We start from the raw sequence: 25,300 nt of genomic DNA, 5'->3' as shown, positions 1-25,300 counted from the left end.
ACTTGTTTGTGCCGATTTCAGATGCTGCAATTGTCTGCAATGTTATTGTATCAGCTGCCAAGATACAAGTATATGCTTAGATTATTTTGTCATCTATTTTTTTTTTTTAGCCTTATTCACTAACTCAATATTGGTCCAATTGAGTATAAACAGTTTGTGGCATGAGTCACTCAACTAACTCATAAACAACAATAAAACAACACAGTAAATAGTTTGTGGTTTCGTTGACACACTACGTAATGTGAGAAAAATTACCAAATCAAACAATGCAGTAAATGTGTTAAAAACATCTATATAAGCCACAAAAGACTATCTGCAATTAATATAAAACATATTAAATAGAGATTTAAAATTTCTACAAATACAAAACAAGTAACATATACAAATTTAATGTTTTGTTTCTGAAATATTTTTTGTGATAAAAAAAGCCTTATTTATTTCAAATACAAAAAAAGGAGAAAGTCGCTGTTGCATTGTAGAGACAACTCACTAAGTTAAAAACTAAGAAATTGTGCAGCATAATTGAGAGAAGACTGTTGGAGGTAAACATAAATTAAGTATTTCAAGAAATGAATGCAAACCTTCTTGAGTAAAAAAAGTTCCTAAAAAAAAATGAGAACAGATTTGAAATAAAATTGTAGAATTAATTACAGACTCTAGTTTATTTTTTCCCCTGTTCTCCACTACATATTACACTTATATACAATATACAAGTAACATTTATATATAATTTGTAAAATATTGTATAAAAAATTACAAATACTAAACAGTTAAAAATAGAATATGAAATAAGACAAACAATAAAATACAACACTATTAACAGTAATTTTAAAGTTTATACTTGTTTATTTACATTGTCCTTTCTTGGCCGACCCCTTTTTTTAACTTCATTTGATTGCGTTTTTGTAGGTGAACTATTATTTTGACTTGGAATTCCAGTTACTGATATTTTACTAATATCTCTCCCTTTTGTCGTTTTAGCTTTTTTCCGTGGACTTCTTTGTTTCAGTCTCCTCTTTTCATTTGTAGCTTTCCAGCTTGTAGTCCGAAAAGTTATGCACTGAAAAATAAAGTTATTTGTGAATGTTAGTTCAAATTAGAGTTCAAGATCTATTTCTACTTGTTTGATTTAGGAATTAATAAATATATGTTGTATAAATCAGAAAAAAGTAGTCATTGTGGTACTCTGAAATGCACAGTGTAAAGTAAATCAACCAAATACCATGACCTTAAGGTGCATCACGACAGTGTTATAATAATATAACTGTATAAATAGCTTTAAGCTGACAAATATGTACTTATATTTTGATATTTTTACACACATAAATAACAGTTTTAAGAACTAAACACATGCTAACTACTGGAAATTGCGCTAATAAGGTATTGCAATAATGAACAACTGAAACCATAACTCCATGACCGTTCACAAAATATCTGTGATTTTTTTGCCTAATTTCGTGACGTATTAAAATCCTCCTTTTTGGTCCAATATTTACAAATTATTGCTTCCGTTAATCCTCCAATGGATGATCAACGATGGTTTATTTATATCGCTTTTGAAATGATAAGGACGGCACAAAGCTGTCGTTTAACTTTCCATTGTTATTGCGTGAAAACTGTAAAGTTATATATACAAATGGAACTTGCACCAGTTGATTACTCATATATAACAATTCATTTTATACAGTTATATTCGTAATATTACTCGTTGTCAGCTGACATAGATCCAAAGGTTGCACAGCACGCAATCTGATCAACAATGAAGTTGGTGACTCATAATGGGTTGTTTAATTGTTATTGAAATGACAAAAAAAGTTTATTGAAATTTTTTAAAATTATTAAGACACATTTTCATATAAAAATACTAATTATTTAGAGATTTCATATTTGGAAAATTAAAATCATATCACAAAAAGTAAAGAATAAGATTACGTACAAAAGGTTTTTGGAAATTCTTGCCATCTTATAAGGTGGTGATGGCAGAAGCAAATAACTAAACATTATTATCATTTAAGATATTTAACACTGATATCTTGTGCCTGTTCATGAAACTTCCTCTACTCACTCTGACATCATATCTAATATACAGATGACAACTTCTTGAAGATAATTTTGACATATTTTGGTGTTTTTGTAACATAGCCATGATGTTTTCTTTGCAACCCCCACACAAAATGTTAGACTACCCTGAAGACAAGCCATGGTTTCACAATCCAACTATTAAACAAAACCTTTTGTAAGAAATGAATGGCAACTTTCTACAGCAGTTAAGGAATTTTCCATTCAACCTATGCTTAACAATTCAGCTTCAATGGCCTACTTAGAACAGTTCCAGAAGATTGTTGTCTTTCATAGGCTTCAAGAAATTAAATATAAACATTTGATATCTGACCTGCTCATCCAAATAGTCCATAACAGCACTGGGTTTGCTTTTGATCCCATTAGCTTTGAGTAATGCCATCAAGTCCTCCAAGTAGATGGGTTCATACAGCAGTACTTTGCGATGGAGCTCTGGGTGGCTAAATATCAGACTTCTCACTGCTGCTTTCACATCACCTGATACAGCACATTAAAAATCATTAAACCAGCATTAACTGTAATGTTAATGAAAATGAAAAGTAACGCATAAAAATAATCTAGATCCAAATTCAGATTTAAGTTTACAAATTTCCTCTGAACTTTAACAAAAACATGGAGAACATCCATAGTTGTTTATAATGCCAAACCGGCTTAATATCCTTATTTCTCATCTTCGGCATTGTATACGTTGTTAGTTTTAGTACACTTTAGTTGAAAATTTAAACATAATAAGGTAATACTAAACAGTTCTATGTGAATTTATCTGTGTATGGAGGCTTTACACTTTCTGTAGTAGGTATCTCAAATATATAATTTTTTCTAACTTCCCCGAGAATCAAACCCATGACAACTTTGTCATTATTATAGTGTAGATTATTTAATGTTAATATAAATAAACAAGCTCCATGGAGTGACCTTGGTGATATTATTTGTTATGTTAATGAAGAATGAAGTGTTATGATATTTTATAGTAAAAAAAAACTACTGACACAGCAATGACAACTTACTCAATTTCAGGTATTTGTATCTTTTAGATGCACATGAACATCTACTTTTTATCCATATCCCTTGTTATAAGACAAGGACCAAATAGTATAAACAATATTGTATGTACTGTGTATTATTACTAAAAACGAGTCATTTATTGTACTGAGAGATCAACGAAAAGCTTTGTAAGTAGCATTTAAAGTGTTTATATTATCATTTACAGCACAGACCGAAATATATATGCTTATTGCAGTTATGAGGTTAATTTTTAAGCTATCAACAAGACATTAGACTTATATATGTTAAGCTTAAAACTTGTCCGGAATAGTCGATTTGTTTCCTATTTCGTAGAACTGCATTATTATTTTCCAGGTTACAAGCCATGAGGGGATCGTAGAAAACAGAGTTGATGCTTAGGCACATTCAGGCTCAGCATCAAGCATGATAGTGTCTCAATCATTGTGTGGATGATTCACAGAGTGAAGTTCTTAGAGCTATCTCTAGCTAGATGCCACAGGACAGGACAGTATTGCCCAGACTTCTGATGGAGAAGACTATTTTATGCATAATAACTTCATGAAATAACTTATCATTCAATTTTTTACTAATATTTGCTAAGCACTGGCTTAATTTTAGCAATTTTATGAAAAGCATAACTATTTTTAGAACTAATATACTTTTATTTTATATAATTAATACAAATTTATCAAAGAAGCTTAAACCATAAGGATTTATCCTTGAATTTAGTAAAAAAACTTCTAACTGAAACCATAAACTAATGAAGCTTTGACAGAATTACCTGTGGAAGATAAATCTTGCGATAACAAATCGTCTGGTTCATTGATGCTCTCTTCAGGCAAAGTGGCTAATGATGAAACACTGCTGCTGGTGCTGGCCAACGTCATAACATTACAATGAGTATAAAATAAGTAAACAGACAATAACCTAATTTGATATGAATTTTACAGATAAACAATATTAATATCTTGTCATCCCACGTTGAAATCAGTTTTGTCTTTTAAAAACGTGTTTAGAAACAAAAATAATACAACTATACGTTACAAACTACTAATTAATTTGTAGCTCCACACACTGAACTATTATAATCAGTACTGTATATTCAACTGACATAGAGGATTTTAGGAATACTCAGATCTGAACCTTCTCTTAGTATTTACTAATGCATTATTAAAACTTTAGAAAAATGAATACCATTGAAACTGAGAACACTAAACAAGCACTTGATGCTCTATCCACAGTCACAGAAAGTGAGAATGTTTGGCCACTTGAAGATCAATAAAAAAACAGGTTCATTTTATTGCATAAATCTGTACAGGGTATCAAAAAGAAGTTGGAATGGATTAATAATGCTTTAGTGGTTGAAAATAGGACATTGTTATTTTGCGTAAAAGTACTATACTGATGCATCCTTTGAAGAATTTATGAAGAATCTTAAATGGAATCATAAACGCATAAAGTTTTAAAACTTTAATGAGTTGATTGAGATAGTGCAATGACATGGAAGAAACAAATTTGACAAGTATAAATGTTATAAAGTCCAACTATAAAAGTATAAAGATTATAAAATGTATTTGTGTGATAATTTGTTTAAAGATTAATTTTGGATGAATACAAATTTTAAAAGGTGCATCAGGAATGGAGTTTCTTTATAAGTAATTATTTCCCTACAGAGAATAGCCCCATATTTTGACATATTTTTAATAGACCTTCACTTGTGACAAACCTTTTAAAGCTATTTAGCATAGATTAATTTGTTAATTGATTTTTATGAACCTCGTGTAACATAACTCAGTCAACTTAATATCTTTTCAAATATTTGGTTGTTGTCCATTTTGATGATCGGCCCAAAATTTTAGTTCTTTTATATCAATGTATGTTATTGAGAATTAAGATGACATGTGAATTGAATACATGCTTCTTTTTATATTTTCCTGTAACTTCTCACAAGAACCTATACCTAAACTAGTAAAACCTTAACAGTTCTACAGAGAATGTAATTGAAATACCTTTTTTGGGAGCAGAACTCCTCAGAGTCTGACTCAGAATCCAGTAGGTTTACTTGATTATGTGATTTATGAGGACTTTTTAGTGGAGAGCGAGGTGGTTGCCCTTCAGGTTTTCTGAATGCGTCTGCCTGTGCTTCTGGCTCAGCCACCAAGGGGTGAGTCTGGTCATAGATGTACCTCAGCAGTAACTTGGCTTTGTGGCGGCCCAGGCTCGGCTTCAAACCGAATCTACTCAACTCTTTCTGGAACACTGTCACTCATTAAGATGGTTAACTGATAAACTGATAAACACAAATTCTAATGATGTTGGTGATCTAGATTATAGTGATTTCATTCTTGTTAAAATTAATAAGTCTGACACAATTACTCTTTGTACTGGACAACAATTAAACAAGGTATCAAAATTATGCTTTATAAATATTCTCAAAAGTTACTGGTCCTTCTGAATATTAAACAAAATATATTAAAAGAATATATATTTTATTACTCAAATTAGTAATACATTATAAATATTTAACTGTAAAAAATCTTATTTTATGTAAAACATAAATCCAAGAAAAAATAATCAATACTAATGAATAATCAGTTATTAGCAGAAATAAACTTAAAATTAATAAAACAAGTTTATTTTTAACTTACAGCATTTGATTATTTGTATTCTTTAATGTAATCTTGAAATCTCTCTTCTTTGAAACATATATCATGAGCTGATGTAAAATGTGATACCAAATGACTTATATGGGGTTTTTAAACAACATATTATTTCCCAAGTTATATTTGTCTATTATATAATTTTATTCATTACAAAGCAGTCTCAAAGAAATAACACTAAGCGTATTAATGTTCACAACTGTAACATAATGTTTTGTAAAAGCCAGACTTGTAATAATTATTTACCTAAACATGTATCTAAACTTTAATTATTAAACAGTGCTTATGTGTTTGATTACAATTATTAAAATATAAATTACTTATTCATATTAAATTATATATTTAAAATAATTCTGGAGAAAATAATTCTTCCAGGCAATTTTCTACAAGTCCATGTATGATTAAATTAATCAATCTATACAAAAACTGCAAATTTTCTTTATTTATTCATGTTTTACTACAGTAGTATTTGTACTCACTTTTAAAGCAGGAGTTTTCATAGCACTGTAGTCAGCAAGGGGGGTAACATCATCAGACACGACTATTCCAGGAGATGGAGTCATCAATGATTTCTTGCCTTTGTCCTCTTCGGTACACTGGAATTGAGTACTTGTGGAGGGACCCATGTTTCCTAACTTTGTCTTTGTACTTGCAGTTACTTCAGAAGCTAGCAAACCATCAGCTGTTGCGAATACACTATCACTTATCTCCAAAGAGTCATCTAACAGACGCTGCATTGCAGCCAGAGAGTCCCTTTTCACTGGCAAGTTTGGTGTTTTATTTTTGTTATTTTGGGAAAACTGTTTGAAAGCACTGGTAGGTGAATTTACTGGTGAGTCATGTGAACTACTACTTTGGTTCTTTGGTGTATGGTGAAATGTTTGGGTAACGTTATCTTGAGACAAACTGAACTGGGAACTCAAATTTTTCCTTGTCTTATTTCGATTGCTGGAATTTAAGTCCGGCGAATGATAATTCTCAATGATTTCAACATCAGAATCATCATTTAACAAATTCTTACTAGACTGAGGGCTGTACTTATCTAAAGTACTTTGCAACAACTGTCTGGGAGCCTTGCTTTCAGAAGAAACACATTTTATGTCATAAGAAGCCTTAGATAATGGGCTTATAGTCTTCTGTGAATATTGTTTGGGAGACTTACTCTCAGATGAAATATATTTCACAGTGGAGGAAGTCCTGGGTGACAAACATGATATAGTTTGGCATGATTTTTCGGGAGTTTTATTATTTGGATATGTATATTTGGAAGAATTTTTTGGAGATGAAATTGATTTTAAATCAGACTGAACACTACATGGAGAAAATGTGGTTTTATCAGCTGAGGGTGAGTTTTCAAGAGAAAACTTTCCTGAGTTTTTCACTGAATTATTAAATTCATAATTGTAATGCGAGTAATTGTCATCAAAACCATCCCAAACGGGATCAATGTAGTCATAACATCTACTACTATCTCTGCTGTTTTGAAAGTCAGCACAGTTATCAACATCTTTAGAGCTATTTAAGGGCGATGGATTCTTTTGAGTAAGCTCATTTAAACAATCATCTTCATTTTCAATATTTTCAGCCAAAGCTAGATCCTTATCACTTTTATCATCTAGCCCATTAACTGTGTGTTCTTCAGTTGAAGAGTTGCTACTCTGAGTCAAATCAAAGATACCATCCTGATTTTCTGATAGAGCGCTTTGCGACAGATCTGAACACACTTTTTTTAATGGTGTCAATTGTTCATCTTCGCTGCAACTACTTTGAGCTTTTCTTTTGACTGGTAGCGATTTAGACAATGTTACCTCAGGGGAAGAATTAAGCAATAAAACGACTTCTGTTTTACTTCCACTTTCACTCATTTTATTGTTAGGTGTTGTTCCCACTTCTGTTAATGATTTTCCAACCAGACTTGCTAAGATATCTAAATCATCCCTACTTTCTTGTGATGAAACATCACATTCTATTAAGTCTGACTCACAAAACATGTCTGGAGATCCTCTTCCATTGCTAGAATTAGAGGCATTATCATTATTATGAATTCTACTAGTTGAGGCAAAATTCAATTCTGAAGTATTTCTGCTTGATATATTACTTAAAAGACTGTTTCTTTTAGGAGTCAGTCTACTGCTTATATTAAGACTATTTTCTGAATCTTTATTTGTATGAAAAAGATCCCGTTTAACATCTTTCTTTGGTTCAGCTTTATTAAGTTTATTTTCAACAAAAGTCCTTAAATGGTTCATAAGATCAGAACAGTTAAACTTGTCTGCAAGATTAAGAACACAATGCAGATCCTCAGCTACCAAGGATGACAGCCTATTGGTGCTACCAGAATAGACAAACTCAAGAAAAGCTAAAATTGAATCTTTAGAAGAATCATTACAATCAAGGAACTCCTCACGGTTTTCCACCATGACCACAGCTTCCAACACACTTGGACACCTAACATGAAAGACCAGTTTATGGGCAGGCACTAAATCATTGTTACTACATTGTATTGTAATGTCACTCAACTTAGAATTATTAACAAGTGCTAACCAATCGTCAGATAGCTTTTGTGTTTTTGTTGAGTTCTGCCAACTTTTATGAGTTGTTGGAACTTCAACCAAATTCAACAGTGTTTCTCTGGATGATGATATTTGAGGTGGCGTTGTTAATTCAGACAAGTTGACTTCATCCTAGAATAAAAAAGTAACAAATCGTCAAATACTAGACCTTTTGGAAATAAATAAAACAGTAAACAAAAAAGTGGACTTTGACGTTTTAATTAAATTGAAGAGTAAAAATATTTTATGAGTAATTTATTATTAAAACATGATTGAGTCAAAAAGGAAAATATTCCTAAAATATTTAACGGAAATTAAATGTATATGTGCGAAAATTTAGTGATATAAAATATATTTCTAACCAATCATAACAATTTTACTTACAGACCGTTGACTTTTGAGAGAAGTGGTTGGAGAAAAATTACAGTCTCTTTCCTAAAAAAGAATAAAAAATCAAATTTCTTACGTCCTTAAACATTTAATATTTCATATGGAATAGAAACTTAAAGTAACATACAAAAGGAAAAGGAGTTATGAATAAAGGAAGGTAACCATCAACCACAGTAGCTGAAACATACTAGAAATGTGTACTAAGGTAGAATATTGTAACAACATTCATAAACCACGAACCATATAACGTACATCACTACAGACAACAAATGTCATCTTATTTAAACAATTAACTTGAAATGTATTTGAAAATAATGTTATTTGGTGTTTTAATATTTAGAGCATTTTTCATGATGAGTGCGTTATCTTGTCTATAGCAAGAAAATAACAATAACACTTTTTTCACTTGAAATGCACGTTGTTGTAAATTTATTTATTGCGCTACAAAGGTAAAATCTAGAAAAACAAAAAGGTTGTTCTGTGAAAATACTTTAATTGAATTGAATGAAAAAAGTGGTGGTAATTTTAATTTCTAAAACTCTGAGGATTGTATAAAAATGCCCACAGGTCTATTGTGTAGGCCTAACTCATGGGAAGGCGTACCTTAATTAATTATTTATGACAGTTTTGAAAACATGTCGGCATGGATAGGTTAGATAGATTACTGTTTGAGATTTTTGCAAATTGAACATTTTAAATTTGTGAAAACAACTGGTATGATCTCTAATGTGGAAGGAATGGTAGCACTAAATAATGAAACATTTACCACCTTCACTGCAGCTGTATACTGAATAATCTTGATTAGACACAAGATTACTGTAACATAAGGTGTCTATCACAGACAATGTATTAATCTAAATGGTTTGAGAAACTTGTTCATAGTGCTAGGAAAAATGATATTCAAATATTGATGACGAAATACACACCAACCTAGCAGAAAATTCTGACATGAATAACAGTCAGTCAGAGGAAGTAAGTGAAGATGAAGTGGGTTGTTAGGTTTTTGTCACAGTATTATCTTGCGAAAGTGAATTAATTCTGGATACTTAATATATATATATATATATATATAAATATAAATACGGGGGCTGTTCAGAAAGTAACATATGTTTTGACATGGCATAAAAATGGGTAGGATTAGCACCATCATCTTGGTGTCAGAGTGTTCCTACACTCAGTACACAACCAGCCGTGGTAAGATACATCATGCCTATTGTACTTTGGAAACAGTGGAGTGTTGAAATGAGTGCTGCACCTGAAAATCCCGCCAGTTGTAAAGTGCGATCTGTGATCAGGTTTTTGTTGGTAAAATCACAAACCAATTGAAATTTATCACCAGATTTGTGATGTACGGTCAAGGATTAATGAGTGAAAGCCGAGTGAGGCAGTCATGTATTGATTTTTAAAATGAATAACCAGTGTTTATCAAGAGCATCACAGTGGTAGGCCTGGTCTTGTGAGTGAGGATAAATTGGTGGTGATAAAACAATTTGTGAAAATCACCATTTCACGATTACGGAATTCACAGAACATTTCCCCTAAAAATTTCATGGAGTTTAGTTCATGAAATTGCTGTTGGTAAACTTGGTTACCACAAATTTTGTGCCAGGTGGGTTCGAAATATCCTAATGGAAGACCAAAAAATACAGAGACTTGCTGAAGCATTTACATCTTTGGAAGACTACAACAAAATTGGAAACCAAATCATCGATTGTATTGCAACTGGGGACAAGATTTGGCTAAAGCACATCAACTGTTAAGCAAAGGCAGTCAATGGACACAAACATTCACCCAAAAGACCAAGGAAATGTCAAAAAACACTGTCAGCAAGAAAAATCATAGGAACTTTGTTTTGGGATGTTCAGGGTGTGGTTCTCATTGATTTTTTGGAATGTGGCCAAATTTAGAGAGGTACGGCCAAACACTCAGAAACTTTAGTGCTTTATACAAAGTTTTGTTTTTCCACAATTACGCTCGTCCACACATGGCCAATTGTACTCAAGCTCTTGGATTATTTTGGATGCGAAGTTTTCAACCATCCACCGTACAGCCCGGATTTTGTTCCGAGTGACTACCACCTCTTCCCAGACGTGGCTCACTACACAACGATTTGACACTAACGCTGAACTGCATGCCGGTGTAAACCAGTGGTTGAACTCCTACGTGGCAGATTTCTACAGAGAGGGCATTGAAAAGCTTGAACCGTTTTAACATAAATGTCTTAATTGGAATGGCAATTATGTACAAAAATAGCCTAAGAGTTTACCTTGAAAATGTAAATAATAAAAATTGTTATTTTCTCTTTGTTAATTTTTTATTTCAACATGTCTGTTACTTTCTTGACATCACTTGCACTTGAAGTGTCCTCTGCTTTTTAAAGCATTTTGTTTTATGATTCTCATAATTTATTGTACTCTAGGATACTTCTATTTATTTATATTATTTTTAAACATAACTATGTTACTATAATTTAAAATTTATTCATTCAAAATACAATAAACAACACAATATGTCACAGTAAATTTTACAAACACATAACACATTTACAAAACAATTTTATCGTATGGAGTACCCAAATTTGTACAGCTGCGTAATAAAATAGCAATTAGTTCATGGAATTTTTTGTTAAGTACATAATTGGGGAGTTAAGTACACACACCAAACAGACTTTGCAAGAGGAAGTGATGTACACTACTACAACACTCGTAGAACTAAAGATTATATTCTACCAGCACATCACACCACTAAATACAGTAAGAAACCCTCTTACATTGGACGCAAGATCTACAACTCACTCCCTCTGGATCTGAAGAATCTTACTGGAAGGCAACTCAAAAATCAACTCAAAGACTGGCTGGTGCAGCGACCCTTCTACACCCTGAATGAATATTTTGACTTAGTAAAGGACTCAAACAAGACTTTGTAAAGCAAGACTCAACTTTGTAATGTATAATTTAACTTTTATAATGTATTGCATTTTAAGCTTGATGCCATGTTATTTCTTGAAGAAATTAACAATAAAGAATTCTTTGATTTGATTGATATACTTTATTACATTTTAAATCATGTAAGTTTGTTAAATTTATGAACAAAACCACCACTTGGCCACTGTACATACTCATTTGCAGTTTCACTCTACCATGTCAATTAATAGTTCTACATACCGGCGTATTCAATCGCCCCGGAAGTTGAGATAACCTCTTTAAGTTCTCCCCCACCTCGGACTTGCTAGGGGTGACAAACTCGGACAACTTCTGAACGTAGAAAGCCTGTCGTTGTTCATCTGCTCCACAATGTGCTTTGGTCCATAATTGACTATCCTGCACAGAGTAACATTCATATATTTAATTCTGGTCAGTTAAGAAAATTATACAAGAAGAGAACGAAAGTTTTCTTAATAATTTCAGAAGTGGACTTACTAAAATAAGATATTAGAAAAATATCCACATTTGACTTTAAAAAAAGTCCTATTCCACCCAAAAAAGAAACCAATTAATTCCTCTAAATTTGTACTTGCAAAATTAAAAGAGACCGAATTTGCAACTTGTAAAATTATTCAAATCTTTGCTATAAGATAATTCAGATATCAGTGTTCTCATCCCTCTAATGACGTCTTGTTTCAAAATAAAGACAACTTGTTTATTGACCATTTCAAAATGCCCGCATAATTTTCTGGAATATAGGGCAATAGTTTATTTGAATGAGTACACTTGAATGAAGCCAAGAAAGCAGTCATATTTCTTGCCCTACAGCATGTCATCTTCCACATTCCAGTATAACTAACTAAACTTAATGGTTCAAAGTGTATCCACAATAACCAAAGATCTTTTAGTTTCCACAGTCTACGGGTAATACTAATGACATTTTCTAAAAATCACCCGACTAATTAACAATATCACTTTTATATAATCCATGGCATATATTTCCATATCATATACATGATATATTACTCATAACATGAATGAAAGAAATCAATCTTTAAAATACAATTAATAAACAACAATATTTAATACAATAAGCTGTTGTGATTTTTTATTTATTAATTCACAAAATATTTAACATGAACAGGCAATGGATGTATAATAAGGGAGCTTATATCAGAAAATGGGATACTAAACTCTTTCATTACAGTAAAACAATTATATGGGTTCTCTAATTTCCTAACGTGGGTTGTCCTTAGCTTTCAGATAAGTAAAGCAAAATCTTAAAATATGAAATGAAAAATAACTTTATAAAAGAGGCGGAGTTAGGGTTGTCAAGCCCTCTCTACTACTCAACCTCAAAGGAAACTAGTATCTATAATCTAACACTGTCACAGACTTGACTCCTGGAACTTGGAGTGATGTTCATCTGAAGAGATAAAAATGAACTCTTTACGTAGTTGTGACATCAGAGACACCTAGATTACAGTCTAATCTAGGGGAAGAGGTATTTGACTTTTTTTAGTGTTCTTTATTTTCTTCATTCTTTTATTTTGTAGTCTAGGTGATTCTGATTTTGAAACGATGCAAATAGTTTGTTAAGCCTCTTAGTCACCAACCTTTTTGGATCTCTTCAGATGAACACGACTCCAGTTTCCTGAAGTCAAGTCTATGATTGCGTCAGATTCCCGGAAGGTGAACTAGAGCTAAACTCAACATTCACATTATATCAATCTTGCCCACCATAACTACATTATGATCATAATTATAATTAAGTGGTTAATTACAACACTTTGGTGACACTACTATTTATTGCTGTATTTATATTAATGTAAGATTTTGCTACATAAGACTGTCACAAGTATTAGCGTATTACTGTACGTAGAAACAGATTCCACACAACATTAAATAAAAGTAAAATATTAAGCGATGTTAAAATATGTAGTCATCACAACTAATTCAAATAATAATTTCATATGATTGGAATGAGTAAAAAAAAGATTATTGGGAATTATGAGAGGGTGATAAAAAGGATGGACAAACTATAATTAACTACTGTTATATAAAAAATAATTATAAATTAATTAAAGGGCATAAAGGATATAATTATTAGGTATGCATATGTCTTTGATATTATAATGATTCATAAGTTATTTGCTCATGAAAAAAATTGCATATTTAAAACTGAATAGAGGATTAAAAACCGTAATGAAGATCTAACCCCATAATAATGAGTAACTGAGGGTTAGCAAAAATAGCATGATACACTGACAAACTTGATATGTACAAAAAGTACCAATGAACAAAGCAAAACTTAATAAATTGCTGAACTTACTTTATCCCAAACTTTTCTAAGTTGATTTGATTTGATTACTAGCTCCTTTGTAGTAAACTCATCTAAAGAGACATTTTCATCTTCGTTTATCAAAACTATTGCAACTTTTTCTGTAACTATTCTCTCTCTGTCTTCTCTGGTTCTCTTCTGCAGCAGAGTCGGAGCCATGACCATGGATTTGGAACTGCCTGGAAGCAAGTTTTAAAAATACAGTCAGTAGAACACTCTGAAAATTACTAGCATAACTTTTTTTATTAGAAAAACAAATTTGCTGGAGTTGCTTTCACCATCTTCTTAGTTCCATTATTCCCTTTTTTTTAAATTAAGACCACCCTCTGATTAGTAAATGAATTAATATGAAACACTGGCTCTTCCTGCCACACCAAAATGTACATAAACACAATTATCCACAGGAAATGTAAATCAGATTGCAAAGAAGTAAAACTAAAATTTTATTTCATTATTAGAGATTTTAATACTTTTCCTTTTGTTAGTTGGTGCAAGGAGCATTTACAAATAGTGTGCCACAAAATTTAAAAGATTAAACCTTATGACAAATATTGCTTAGAGCATACAGCATGCATTGCTGTTAATACAGCTTATCTCTAATTTATTTACTCCAATTCATATCATGTATTGATAATCTACTTCAATTCATTTTGTGTATTGCATGTACTCAAATTCACATCATGTATTTGTACATTTACTCCAATTCATATCATATATTATTCATTTTCAGGAATTCATATCATATATTGTTCATTTACTCCAATTCATGTAATGCATTCATTTACTACGGTTTATCGTGTTTGTGTATATGTATTTTTAGAATAAACATGTGAACATTTAACACATGTGTTTCAGTACATAATGATATACTGAAAATTTATCAAAATAGAAAAAATGTGTTTGTGAAATTTCATATGTGGAAAATTTTTAGAAAAAATGTTACAGGAAACTATCATCATTTTCAACATGGTGCCAATTTAAAATAAATGCATGAGTGTTACAGTGTACCTGGATATATTGAATACCAAAAGGGAAATACAATATTAATTGGTATATCAAGACAGTTTGGAGCAGACTTTGATATATAAGGGTTTACAATTGTTGTTCTCTCATTCATTATATCATGTTTAAATCCTCAGATTTTGATATGTAGAGGTCCTCAACAACTACAGTAATAATATAGGCATGCTTATGAATACAGTACTTTATCAAGAAATGTGTAGTAAGAAACTATAACAAGTATAGTACATAAATTTAAACATATTAATAATAACGAAATGTACAGTGATACAGTATAAATGGGAATGAGAAATAATAATTGCAAATATAAATTAATACAATAGGTATGCAAAGTACAATACTACATACTGTATATGTTAAGTGTCATATGCTACTGAAATTTAGGGTTGCGTAAAAGTTAGAGTTTGCAAAGATTCACTCATCTTCAAAAATCTAAAAATTGTAGTTTGTCTATCTGTGAAAGTTACATTGTCCAATCCATTGTCTAAAATTGATATGGACTGGATCGCTTGAATCACAGTAACATCCAAATCAAACTGAGGGTGCAGTGGTAATTCACCATTGGTGACAACAGAAACAGAGTTGGTAGTGATGGTTTCAAGTCTCAACATGAAAAATATGGTTTGTTTGGCTGATAAACTGAGACTTCAGTAAATAGTTAACAGTATGCCAAATTAAGGTAGAAAATTCTATATATTGAGACTATTTACATTAAAACTTTGATATATAGAGGTAAAAGTAACATTGAAGTAAACAGCACATTCCACGGAAACAACAAAACTTTGGTTTATCAAGGAAGTAAAAATATTATTAAATTTGCTGACACATACGTTTTAACACTAATTAGTTTTAATGGCTTCTTCATAATTTTGGGTCATCTTATTTATGCAACACTTTGCTATATAACATATTCAACTTAAACTCCTACACAGTGGCCTTTAGATCTAACTATGAGGAAAATAGTTTTTCTACGTTTCACTCATCTCACCTTGAGCAATTCTGGCTACAGGAGGCAATGATGTAGCAAACCCATATTTCTCTAAGGTACTGAGCTTCTGTTCAGCCTCCTCAGAGAGCCCCGCCTCCTTCAGAGCTTCAGCCTCCTGGATCAGCTCATTCTCCTCCGCCGAATGCAGCGATGCTGACAAGGCCAGTGCCAGCTGTAAGCTCGAATCCACTGGTCCCTATAGCCACAACCAGCGTTCCTCTCTCAAATGCCTCTCCATAATAAATTATTAAATAACTTAGTTGTAAGTAAAGTAATGGATCCTTACAGATAATCTTTCCTGGGAATCATTGAAGTGACTACTTCTTTAGTAGGTATAGATGTATATTTCGCATGGGGAAAATACTTTAGTTTCACGTCATGGAACGTTATGCATGTTTATGGTTTTCACATGCTTTCAAAGTAGAATGACAGCTTTACCGAAACATAAACAAACCATTATATTAACCTCTGATCTGAACTAACATGCGATTTAAAACTGTTTTACTGAAACTACCAGCAGTCAATAACTAGACAAACGCAATTTTTCTAAGATATATATTATTCACAGCCCGTTATAAGGCTGAATATAATAAGGTCACTTCTGTCAGTCAGTCCTGCGACTGCCTTTACAATTTTTAAACCTAGTAGTGGAGCTAATTACATTTTACAAGTATTATTCGCTTATTGTTGCAGTGATATTTATAAAGAAGTTCAAATAAAATTGTCCAGTTACTCCAAATTGGTCATTTATGTAAAGGTCCTACCATTTATTAACGATCTAAGTAGGCTTATAAATGTGTGCGTGATTAATTCATTAATGACCTTCCTTTTCAAGTATCAAATGAGGGGGTAAGTTGTGTTTCTGGATACTTCTATTACTGACATCTGATGATTGGCCAGAACTTGAAGAAAAATATATAATCAAATATCTTACTTCAATGGTTTTCTCAACAGCATCATGCAAAAGATCATAAAAAAATTTAACTAAATTTCATATATTTTAAATCTATATAAAATACAGATTGTGCTTGTCCCTTCTCTGTTTTGTTGGTGATTCACTTGTCTATCCATCTCCTTTTAGAACATTTCTTGGAAATTATATTGACAAAAGTTTAAGATTCAATGGTCACATTGAATAGTATGTAAACCGCCAAGTTCAAGAGTTTTTGTTACGAAAACACTTTCTTCAACTCTGGAGACCAAACATTTGTTAGCAGTGTATTATGGATTAATTTACACCTATCTTAGCTATGGTGTAGAAATCTCGGGGTACATAAATGGAACAGAACTGATGTTGTAAGCTTCAAAAAAGGGTTGCTTGAGATTTTTCATCTTTTACGCAGGTGTTCTTGTAAATCATATTTCCATGAAAACAGCTTAGTGATATTTCCTTCAATCTATATACAGAGATTAGTTCTCTTTGTTAAAGAAAACATGCACTTTTTCTGTAATCTCCAGATTAATAACACCTACAATCTCTGTACAAATAACAATATCACAATTCCAAAACATAAAACTACTTTCTACGAGACAGTTAATGAGCAATGGTTCTAGGCTCTTCAACTCGCTTTGAAGATTGAAGGTAGTCTGAGTGTGTTTGAGAGACAGTTAAAAAATAGTTGTTGTAGGGTTGCCACTACAGTGTTTTGGATTTTTTGTCTCAATACTGTTACTTTTATGGCCATCTGTAAAGAGTTTCAATTTGTTATCACTAAATTTAACCTGCTGAGCAGTAGTAAAAGTGGTTCCAAAAGAGTACTGTCGGTTATAGTCATTTGATCCTAAAAGAGTAATGACACGGTTTTAAATGTCCATCATGGGCTTGTTCAAATAATCAATATTACAGCTGTTTACAATTTATATTGGCGTTCTTATGTACTATTTTGACTGTGAAATGTGTAAAGTAATTATTGCTGTAAGGTGCTGGCTCCTAACAAATAATAATCAAAGCTTTGTCGCCAATTGTCCTATCATGACTTCTGAATAAACATTGTCAGACAAATATTAGAAATACACGTTACACTAAGAGAAAAGAAAGCAGCTGTTCTACTTCAGGTGGATGGAGTCCAACAGCTGCTACGCTTGTCTGTTGTCATTTCCTGTGCCCTTTACCACCAAAGGAAAAGGACCGAAGAAACACTACTTTATGTGGTCAAATTCAACACGGAATGAGCGTGAAAGAAAAGAAACTGCATTTTAGTAGGCCCACACTAAATGTGAAGTAACAATTTGCATGCACCCATGTACAAAATTATTACACTTTGAATTTCACTGGCAAAACAACAATGAAAATACAATTTTTACAATTTTTTGTGGCTTGTAGCTATACCTGTTACTCCCAATAACCAAGTACAAAATTTACTCGTACTGATTTAGAATAATATAATTACATAGTCCTCCTAAAATAGTACAGCTACGTGTTTCAATTATTGTTACTGCTAAACAAGTAAGAGTATTTTGTACCAGGAAAAGTGATGAAGTGCTATGTAAAGTATCTATATCATAAAATTACCTGTAACAGTAATCTGTGCTGGGTACTTTCGGTTTGCTATGTAAAGTATCTACGAGGGGGTACCCAAAAAAAAACCGGAATTATTTTATAAAAATTATATATTATCAAATTTTTTACAATACGACCTTATCTCCTTCAAAATAATCTCCATTACAACTAATACACTTGTCCCAACGGTATTTCCATTGATCAAAACATGTTTTGTAGTCATCTTTAGAAATGGCTGCAAGCTCGAGCTTCGTTTTTTTCTTAACCTCTTCAACGCTGTCAAATCGTTGACCTTTCAAGCCTCTTTTCATGTGTGGAAATAAAAAAAAGTCGCATGGAGCGAGGTCAGGCGAGTAAGGTGCGTGGGGCAGCGGAACCATGCCGTTTTTGGCTAAAAACTGCCTAACTGAGATGGCTGTGTGTGCCGGTGCGTTGTCGTGGTGGAAGAACCAGTCTCCAGTCTGCCACAAATCGGGTCTTTTCTGGCGAAAACTGTTGCGCAATCTTCTTAAAATCTCCAAATAAAATGTTTGGTTGACAGTCTGACCTGGAGGAACAAACTCAGAATGAACAATGCCTTTCGCATCAAAAAAGCAAATCAACATGGTTTTGATGTTTGATTTGACTTGCCGACATTTTTTTGGACGAGGTGAAGATGGCAACTTCCATTGGCTTGACTGTTGCTTCATTTCTGGGTCATAACCATAGCACCATGACTCATCACCAGTAATTACCTTTTCCAGAAAATCGGGATCATTTTCGAGATGTTCTTTCAGAAGGCGGCAAGTTTCAACTCGATGTGCCTTTTGATGGTCAGTCAGAAGTCGAAGAACAAATTTGGCAGCAACCCTTTTCAGTCCTAAATCTCCTGTTAAAATTCGCTGAACCGAGCTCCAAGTTAACCCACTACTCTCTGATAGTTCCTCAATTGTCTGTCGACGGTCGGTGAGCACAAGTTCACGAATTTTCTCAACATTTTCGTCCGTTCGAGAGGTTGATGGATGTCCAGAACGAGGTTTGTCTTCAATTGACATGTCGCCATTTTTAAATCGAGTGAACCACTCGTAGACCTGAGTTTTCCCCATAGCATCATCTTTGTAAGCTGTATTCAACATTGAAATAGTTTCTGCAGCATTTTTACCAAGTAAAAACAAAATTTCACAGCTGCACGTTGTTCACTTAAACTTGCCATGACAAAAAACGAAACAAGAACAAAACAGGGTTAGCGAAAACAGTCACTACGAACGAACAGAATGCACTAGGACAACGGAACTGGGGTCACTGAGCTCGCAATGGGTTGCGCGACACACGCCTAGCGGCAGGAATGTGTACTACACGCTGCCGGCTGCCAGAAATACAATTCCGGTTACTTTTGGGTACCCCCTCGTATATCATAAAAGTACATACATGTAACAGTAATCTATGCTGGGTACTATCGGTTTGTGGTAACGGTTCAGCCAGACCTCTTATTAACAATCTGTTACAATAGCTGTGAACAGTTGTTACAGTAGGTGAGTGAGTTGCCAAGCTCTGTAGCAAATATGTATTGAGTTAGTCTGTTCTCTTCTGTTGGCACTATGGGGCAATACTGTCCTGTGCAGTCTGCACGTGCAAATGAATAGGTGCCGTCCGTGCTAAATAAATAAAACCTGCTCAATTTAATGTGTGTTGAAAATTAAATGCTTTAAATAATAGTTTATAAAATTAAATTTCTAAGATAATGAATAATGATACAATGCCAAATTTTCTAGACTACCCGGTCAAGATTAAAAGTTGTGATACGAATTTTATAAAAACTTTATTTCATATAATTCTAAAACTACACACTCAATTACAGTACACTTTTATATATCTTGTATAAAAATTTGGAACACAATTTTCTGAGTTTTTGGTTTAAAAGCATCAAAAAACTATATCCTTTTTCGATGTTATTGACTTACAAACTGGAAGTTAATGTTGGTAAATTAATTGTTTTATATGTCGAAATAAACAAACTTTAATGTAACTCCCGTTATTGTAGGTCTATTAGTTAGTTTGTGGTCAACATTCAAACTCAGGTATCTATACTTTGTGAGCCGAGAGTATACATCAACATTTAGCTTTGTTTTTTTATCTATGCCTTAAACTTAACTAATTTTGTTTTAGTTCAAAATACTTTATATCAACTGTATTTGTTATAAAAGATTTTATTTATCCCTTTATAAGCTACAGGTGATTACTGATACAGTGGTTTTACTACTATAAACTTTATGCATTCTGATCTGATTTTTGCTCTTTTTTTACAAGTTGAGAAGTACTATAAAATAAAGATTTTAGAATCTAATATTTCAAAAATTTTGCAGGGGAGGCCCATTCTATACTCTTGACCTCTGATTTTCCAGACACCCCCAAAGAAGATTCCTGGGTGGGCCACTGTAGTAGACTCTAGATAGGTTGATGGTTATAGCCGTCAGTACTCCTCAACAGGTTACATAGACTTCTAAATAAAGCTATATATAAAAGTGTTTTATATATATACTATGTCAAAACTAATGTAAATGTTTAATTGATAGGGATATGATGCTATTATGTGGCTTTTGTAGCTGTTTGAAAAGATTTCTTTTTCTTTAATGTTTTGGAGACATGATAGAGCAACATAAAGTTATGAAGAAGAGCCTTATTGCTGACACTAAGTATGCGCACATCCCAACAGAGATCCGAGAAAAACAAAACTCCAAGGTCTTACTTTCATCTTTCTTGTTAAAATCGTACCTCCAATGGTATAACTATAACAATGATGAGGCTCTATGGTGGAAAAATATACATATATATTTATTCAAGTTTAGAGCTGTAATGTTTGTTTGACACCAAGCTTCGACTACACCAAGGTTTTCTTGAAGGAGAACAACATCCTGAATAGAAAATATTTCAGTATATAAATTCATATTATCAGCGAAGCATGTGACATTATTTATTTTTCATGTAATTCCAAAATCTCTTACATTATTTGAATGAGTTTCCTTCTAAGATTGGCATGTTATATTTTAAAACAATATCTTGTATTCTACTTAATTCTATAAAATAAAAGTTTATTACAAGTTAATTTCTGAGTTTAATATATTCACTAAAGCTTTTACTGCAATGCTAACAAGGTCACCAGTTTTAAGAAATTCGAAGGAAAAATAATAATAATTTTGTTATAATTGTCATTAATAAAAGAGATAGAACATTTGAAATAGATATTTCTACTCTGGTAATAAGTTTACAAAAATCTCATACTGTACTTATAAAATGTCAAGCACCAAGAGTATCTACAATATACCCCTACCCCTGGCACTGTAGGACTAGTGTGCCTTTTTTCTTCCCTTAGTTTAAGAATTTATAAAACTCCTCATTGCATTTAGATCTAAACAGAACCTTTACCCTTGCTTCCGGAGGGATAGGGTATTAAGAATGAGTAACGCCAATGACAGAGGCCGCCGCCTATTGAGTTTCCATGACGAAGAATAGCGGGCACTAAATCCGTCATGTCACTAGAAAGAAAGCCTCTATTTCAGCTTCTTCCAGTCAAAGCAAATAGGAGACAATGGTAAAAAAAAATAGTACTCCATGTTCAGTCGAGCATGAGGCTTTAGGACTAAGGGAGCTCTACCCATTCCAACAGTTATTCTCCGCTGTAACCTAGACCTATCAATAAACCTTCTTATCCCATTCTGTTAATGAGGTGCTGCTCCTATACATCCATAAAACCCACAAACTTTTTAAGTAGTTGGTTTTAAATCCTTTTTACAGTATACACAAATTTTTAAATGTGCCTGTCAGACTGGTTTCTTTGTTAGTTTTAAGCATTCTTGTTGTGTATTGTGTCGATTTATTTATTTTAGTACTTATTATATATCACGTAACTATTAAATCTCTCTTACAAATTAGGTTATGAACTTGTTAATTTTAACTAAGTTTTAATGTACCTATCTTCTTTAGTTTTAACCTTTCATGTTATTTTATCCTGTTATATATCTTATTATTTATTTTAATGTAATATTATGGTCAAATTTTTATGCAGTTTTTTTATGTTTATTATAAGTTGTTTCACTGTTTTGATCTGTTTAAGGCTAAGTCATTATAAAGTGTTATTGTTGGTAAGGGTATTCCATATGGTTTTGTTAGGATGTTCTCTAATTTTACATTGTAAATAATAATGACATAACACATAATTCAGTGTATTTTTTATATATTATACATTTTTGAGAACATCTATTGCATATATAATGCTTAATGATGAATAAAGATGATGATCCATGGGGTTCCCATATGTAAATACCTGTATATCATGTACGTTCAATTTGGAAGAACCAGTCAGACTAAACCTTCCTGGGATATTAAACCACTTAGTAACTCAATTTTTTACTGATGTATATACAGCTACGTCAATTAAGAGTAATTTGTAGTAGGCTATATCTCTTTCTACACATAAATAAAAAAAATGGAGAAAATAACTCAGGACCTATTTTGGATCAAAATTGATTAAATTACTTTCAAATTGACTCACTCACCTTTTTATCATTAGCTCTAGATCTCTTTGGAGAAACCTTTGCTCTGTAACTCTGTATAGGAAGACCCAGTCCCAGCTCCTTTCTTTCAGCAAGTTGTTTTTTATGAAGTTTGAGCGCAGAAAGCAACTGTTGCGTACTGAGTTTGTTCTTGGCAGCACATGATTTCATATGGCTCAAGTATTTGGTGACAGTTTTCAAGCATATTGGGCACTGATTTGTAACTTCACTTCCATCCTTGTTTGTTACATATTTCTTATCTTCTACAGTGGGAGGATTTCGACACACTTTTGCTCTTGATATAGGAACTTCTTCATCCAGATTGTTTAGTTCTGAATTTCCTTTTTCAATTGTAATTTCAAATGAATCAGACTTTATACATTCTTTATTTGACTCTTCATGATCACTAGAAGTTAATGTTGTATCATTAAATATGTTTGGTTTGGTGCCCAGGAGATGAAGTTCCAATGAAGTATCTACTTTAGTTTCTTCTTGAAAGGCATTGTCTGATTCAGAAGCTTTGCTTTCAAAACTTGTTTCAGAAACCACATCATTTTTACCTGTTGCTTTTGATTTTGAAGGGAATTTGAACAAATCTGATTCATTATGCTGATAAGATATATCTTTCATGTGACATTCTGAACCCAGCAAAGAATCATCTTTATTCTCTTTCTTGTTTGCCAAACTGAAAATAAAAAAGGGAAATAAATTAAAACACGATTTAACTTTCAACTACTATATTTCAGAAGTATGTACAACTTGAACTTGACACAACTAAATTACAACTCAGATTATATTTGTCATTTGATTTCTTCTCAAGTTCATCATCATGAGATAGCAAAGAGTGGCAACCTACAAAAAAAATAACAAATGGTATTGGTAAATATATAATTGTACATTAATATTTCTAACGACATACTGAAATCATTAAGGGTTAAATTTTAGTGCTACAAATTTGTCTCTGACCACTATTTTATATATAATTATTTTATTATAATCATGTATAAACTATTTATTTCAATAATCACAGCTATTGAAACATTTTCAAATAGTAGCTTGAATTTAAAATAGATAATTACAATTATATTTATATGTTACAAACAATTGTAATGTTAGCTGAAAACAGAATTTTGAAGCCATGTAATGCCTTGTTGAAATTATTCCCTTTGATTCCAATTAAAACAGGATGATGTTTCACTCATACAGCAACTGTACGTAAAGTGAAAAAAAATACTATGACATCTTAAACCATCAACACAATAATTCTGAAACACTCCCGTCTGTTAGGCTTGAGCATTGACTGCTACGTGTATCAGATCCCACTGCTTTTTAATCTAAATATTTAATCCACATTTCTGTTTTTCTTCCCAATAAAATGATTCAAAGCATCAACATGTAATAAAAGCAAATTTTTGCCACTTATTTGTATATGATCTTAAAATCTGAGACAAAAAACTATTTGTGAATTAATGAAATATTGTTTGCCCTTTGAAGTTTTTGTACGTTCATATTGGTAGCCAATTTGTAAAATTGAAAACTAGCCCTAACCTTACAGAAGTGCCACTTAATGATTTGGATATAAGCTGTCAGGGTCAACATATATAACAAAGTGGCAATGTGAGAATCACTCATTATTCTCTCTATTCATTGTAAGGTTTTTCAACAGCCACTTACTATTGTAGTACCTGCTGAAATCACCCAATAATTACATTTACTTATGTTGCCTTCAAGCTGAATCGGAATAGGAAAAAGTACCTACTCGCGTCCTAAAGTCTACAGTCTGCTACGATTGTATTTCCTTCATCCAAACTTTCATCACTCTCTCACTGTTAGAGGATCACAAAATTTGGTTTTGTTTTTGTTGAAATGATGATTTTTTTCGTCATTCATGTTATGGGACCAACAATGCTCAAGAAAAAGGAATACAATTTCACCAATGGACGAGATAAAAAGCGTTAAAAATATATACTTCTTGTCTTACCGGTTTTGGTACTTTCTGATTAAACAGAGGCCACCGATAATAAACAGGATATAGTAACTTTCGGTGGGCAGTTACACAATAAATACTAACGGTAAGGTTAGTAAACCTAAATCACCTAACAACATCAGCCACAGCATGCCTTGAATAGGTGGCCTCCATTTAATCAGAAAGTAACGCGGTTTTTAATGTTAAATGATAGTTAAACGACTGAAATAATTTTTTTAATAAACCTGTTCACTCTGAAAAAGAGGTTCACTGACATAATTAGGTTGAGTTTATACATTTGATTACACCTACTAATCATCAGTTCCTGATTTTAAAACAACACGTG

General features: G+C 32.3%; 1 protein-coding gene across 3 annotated transcripts in view; it reads right to left on the bottom strand.

Annotated features, from left to right (window-relative positions):
* Positions 1-643: 643 nt before the first annotated feature.
* The window catches only part of LOC124357029 (structure-specific endonuclease subunit SLX4), a 34,575-nt gene continuing 9,918 nt past the window's right edge, over positions 644-25,300 (bottom strand). The window contains exons 3-12 of one of the 3 annotated variants that reach the window (XM_046808399.1): positions 22,992-23,673; positions 15,960-16,155; positions 13,943-14,130; positions 11,851-12,006; positions 8,681-8,731; positions 6,224-8,428; positions 5,094-5,335; positions 3,866-3,957; positions 2,393-2,556; positions 644-1,060 (exon numbers count right to left, since the gene is read on the bottom strand). In XM_046808399.1, coding sequence (XP_046664355.1) covers positions 836-1,060; positions 2,393-2,556; positions 3,866-3,957; positions 5,094-5,335; positions 6,224-8,428; positions 8,681-8,731; positions 11,851-12,006; positions 13,943-14,130; positions 15,960-16,155; positions 22,992-23,673 — 4,201 coding nt within the window. In that variant the 3' untranslated portion in view covers positions 644-835. Of the gene's footprint in view, positions 1,061-2,392; positions 2,557-3,865; positions 3,960-5,093; positions 5,344-6,223; positions 8,429-8,680; positions 8,732-11,850; positions 12,007-13,942; positions 14,131-15,959; positions 16,156-22,991; positions 23,674-25,300 lie in introns of those variants that run through there. The other 2 variants (XR_006921915.1, XM_046808400.1) reach the window with 2 other exon arrangements.

The sequence above is a fragment of the Homalodisca vitripennis genome, chromosome 3 (genome assembly GCF_021130785.1).
Source record: "Homalodisca vitripennis isolate AUS2020 chromosome 3, UT_GWSS_2.1, whole genome shotgun sequence".
NCBI lineage: Eukaryota > Metazoa > Arthropoda > Insecta > Hemiptera > Cicadellidae > Homalodisca > Homalodisca vitripennis.
This window is presented reverse-complemented; position numbering and strand designations above follow the sequence as displayed.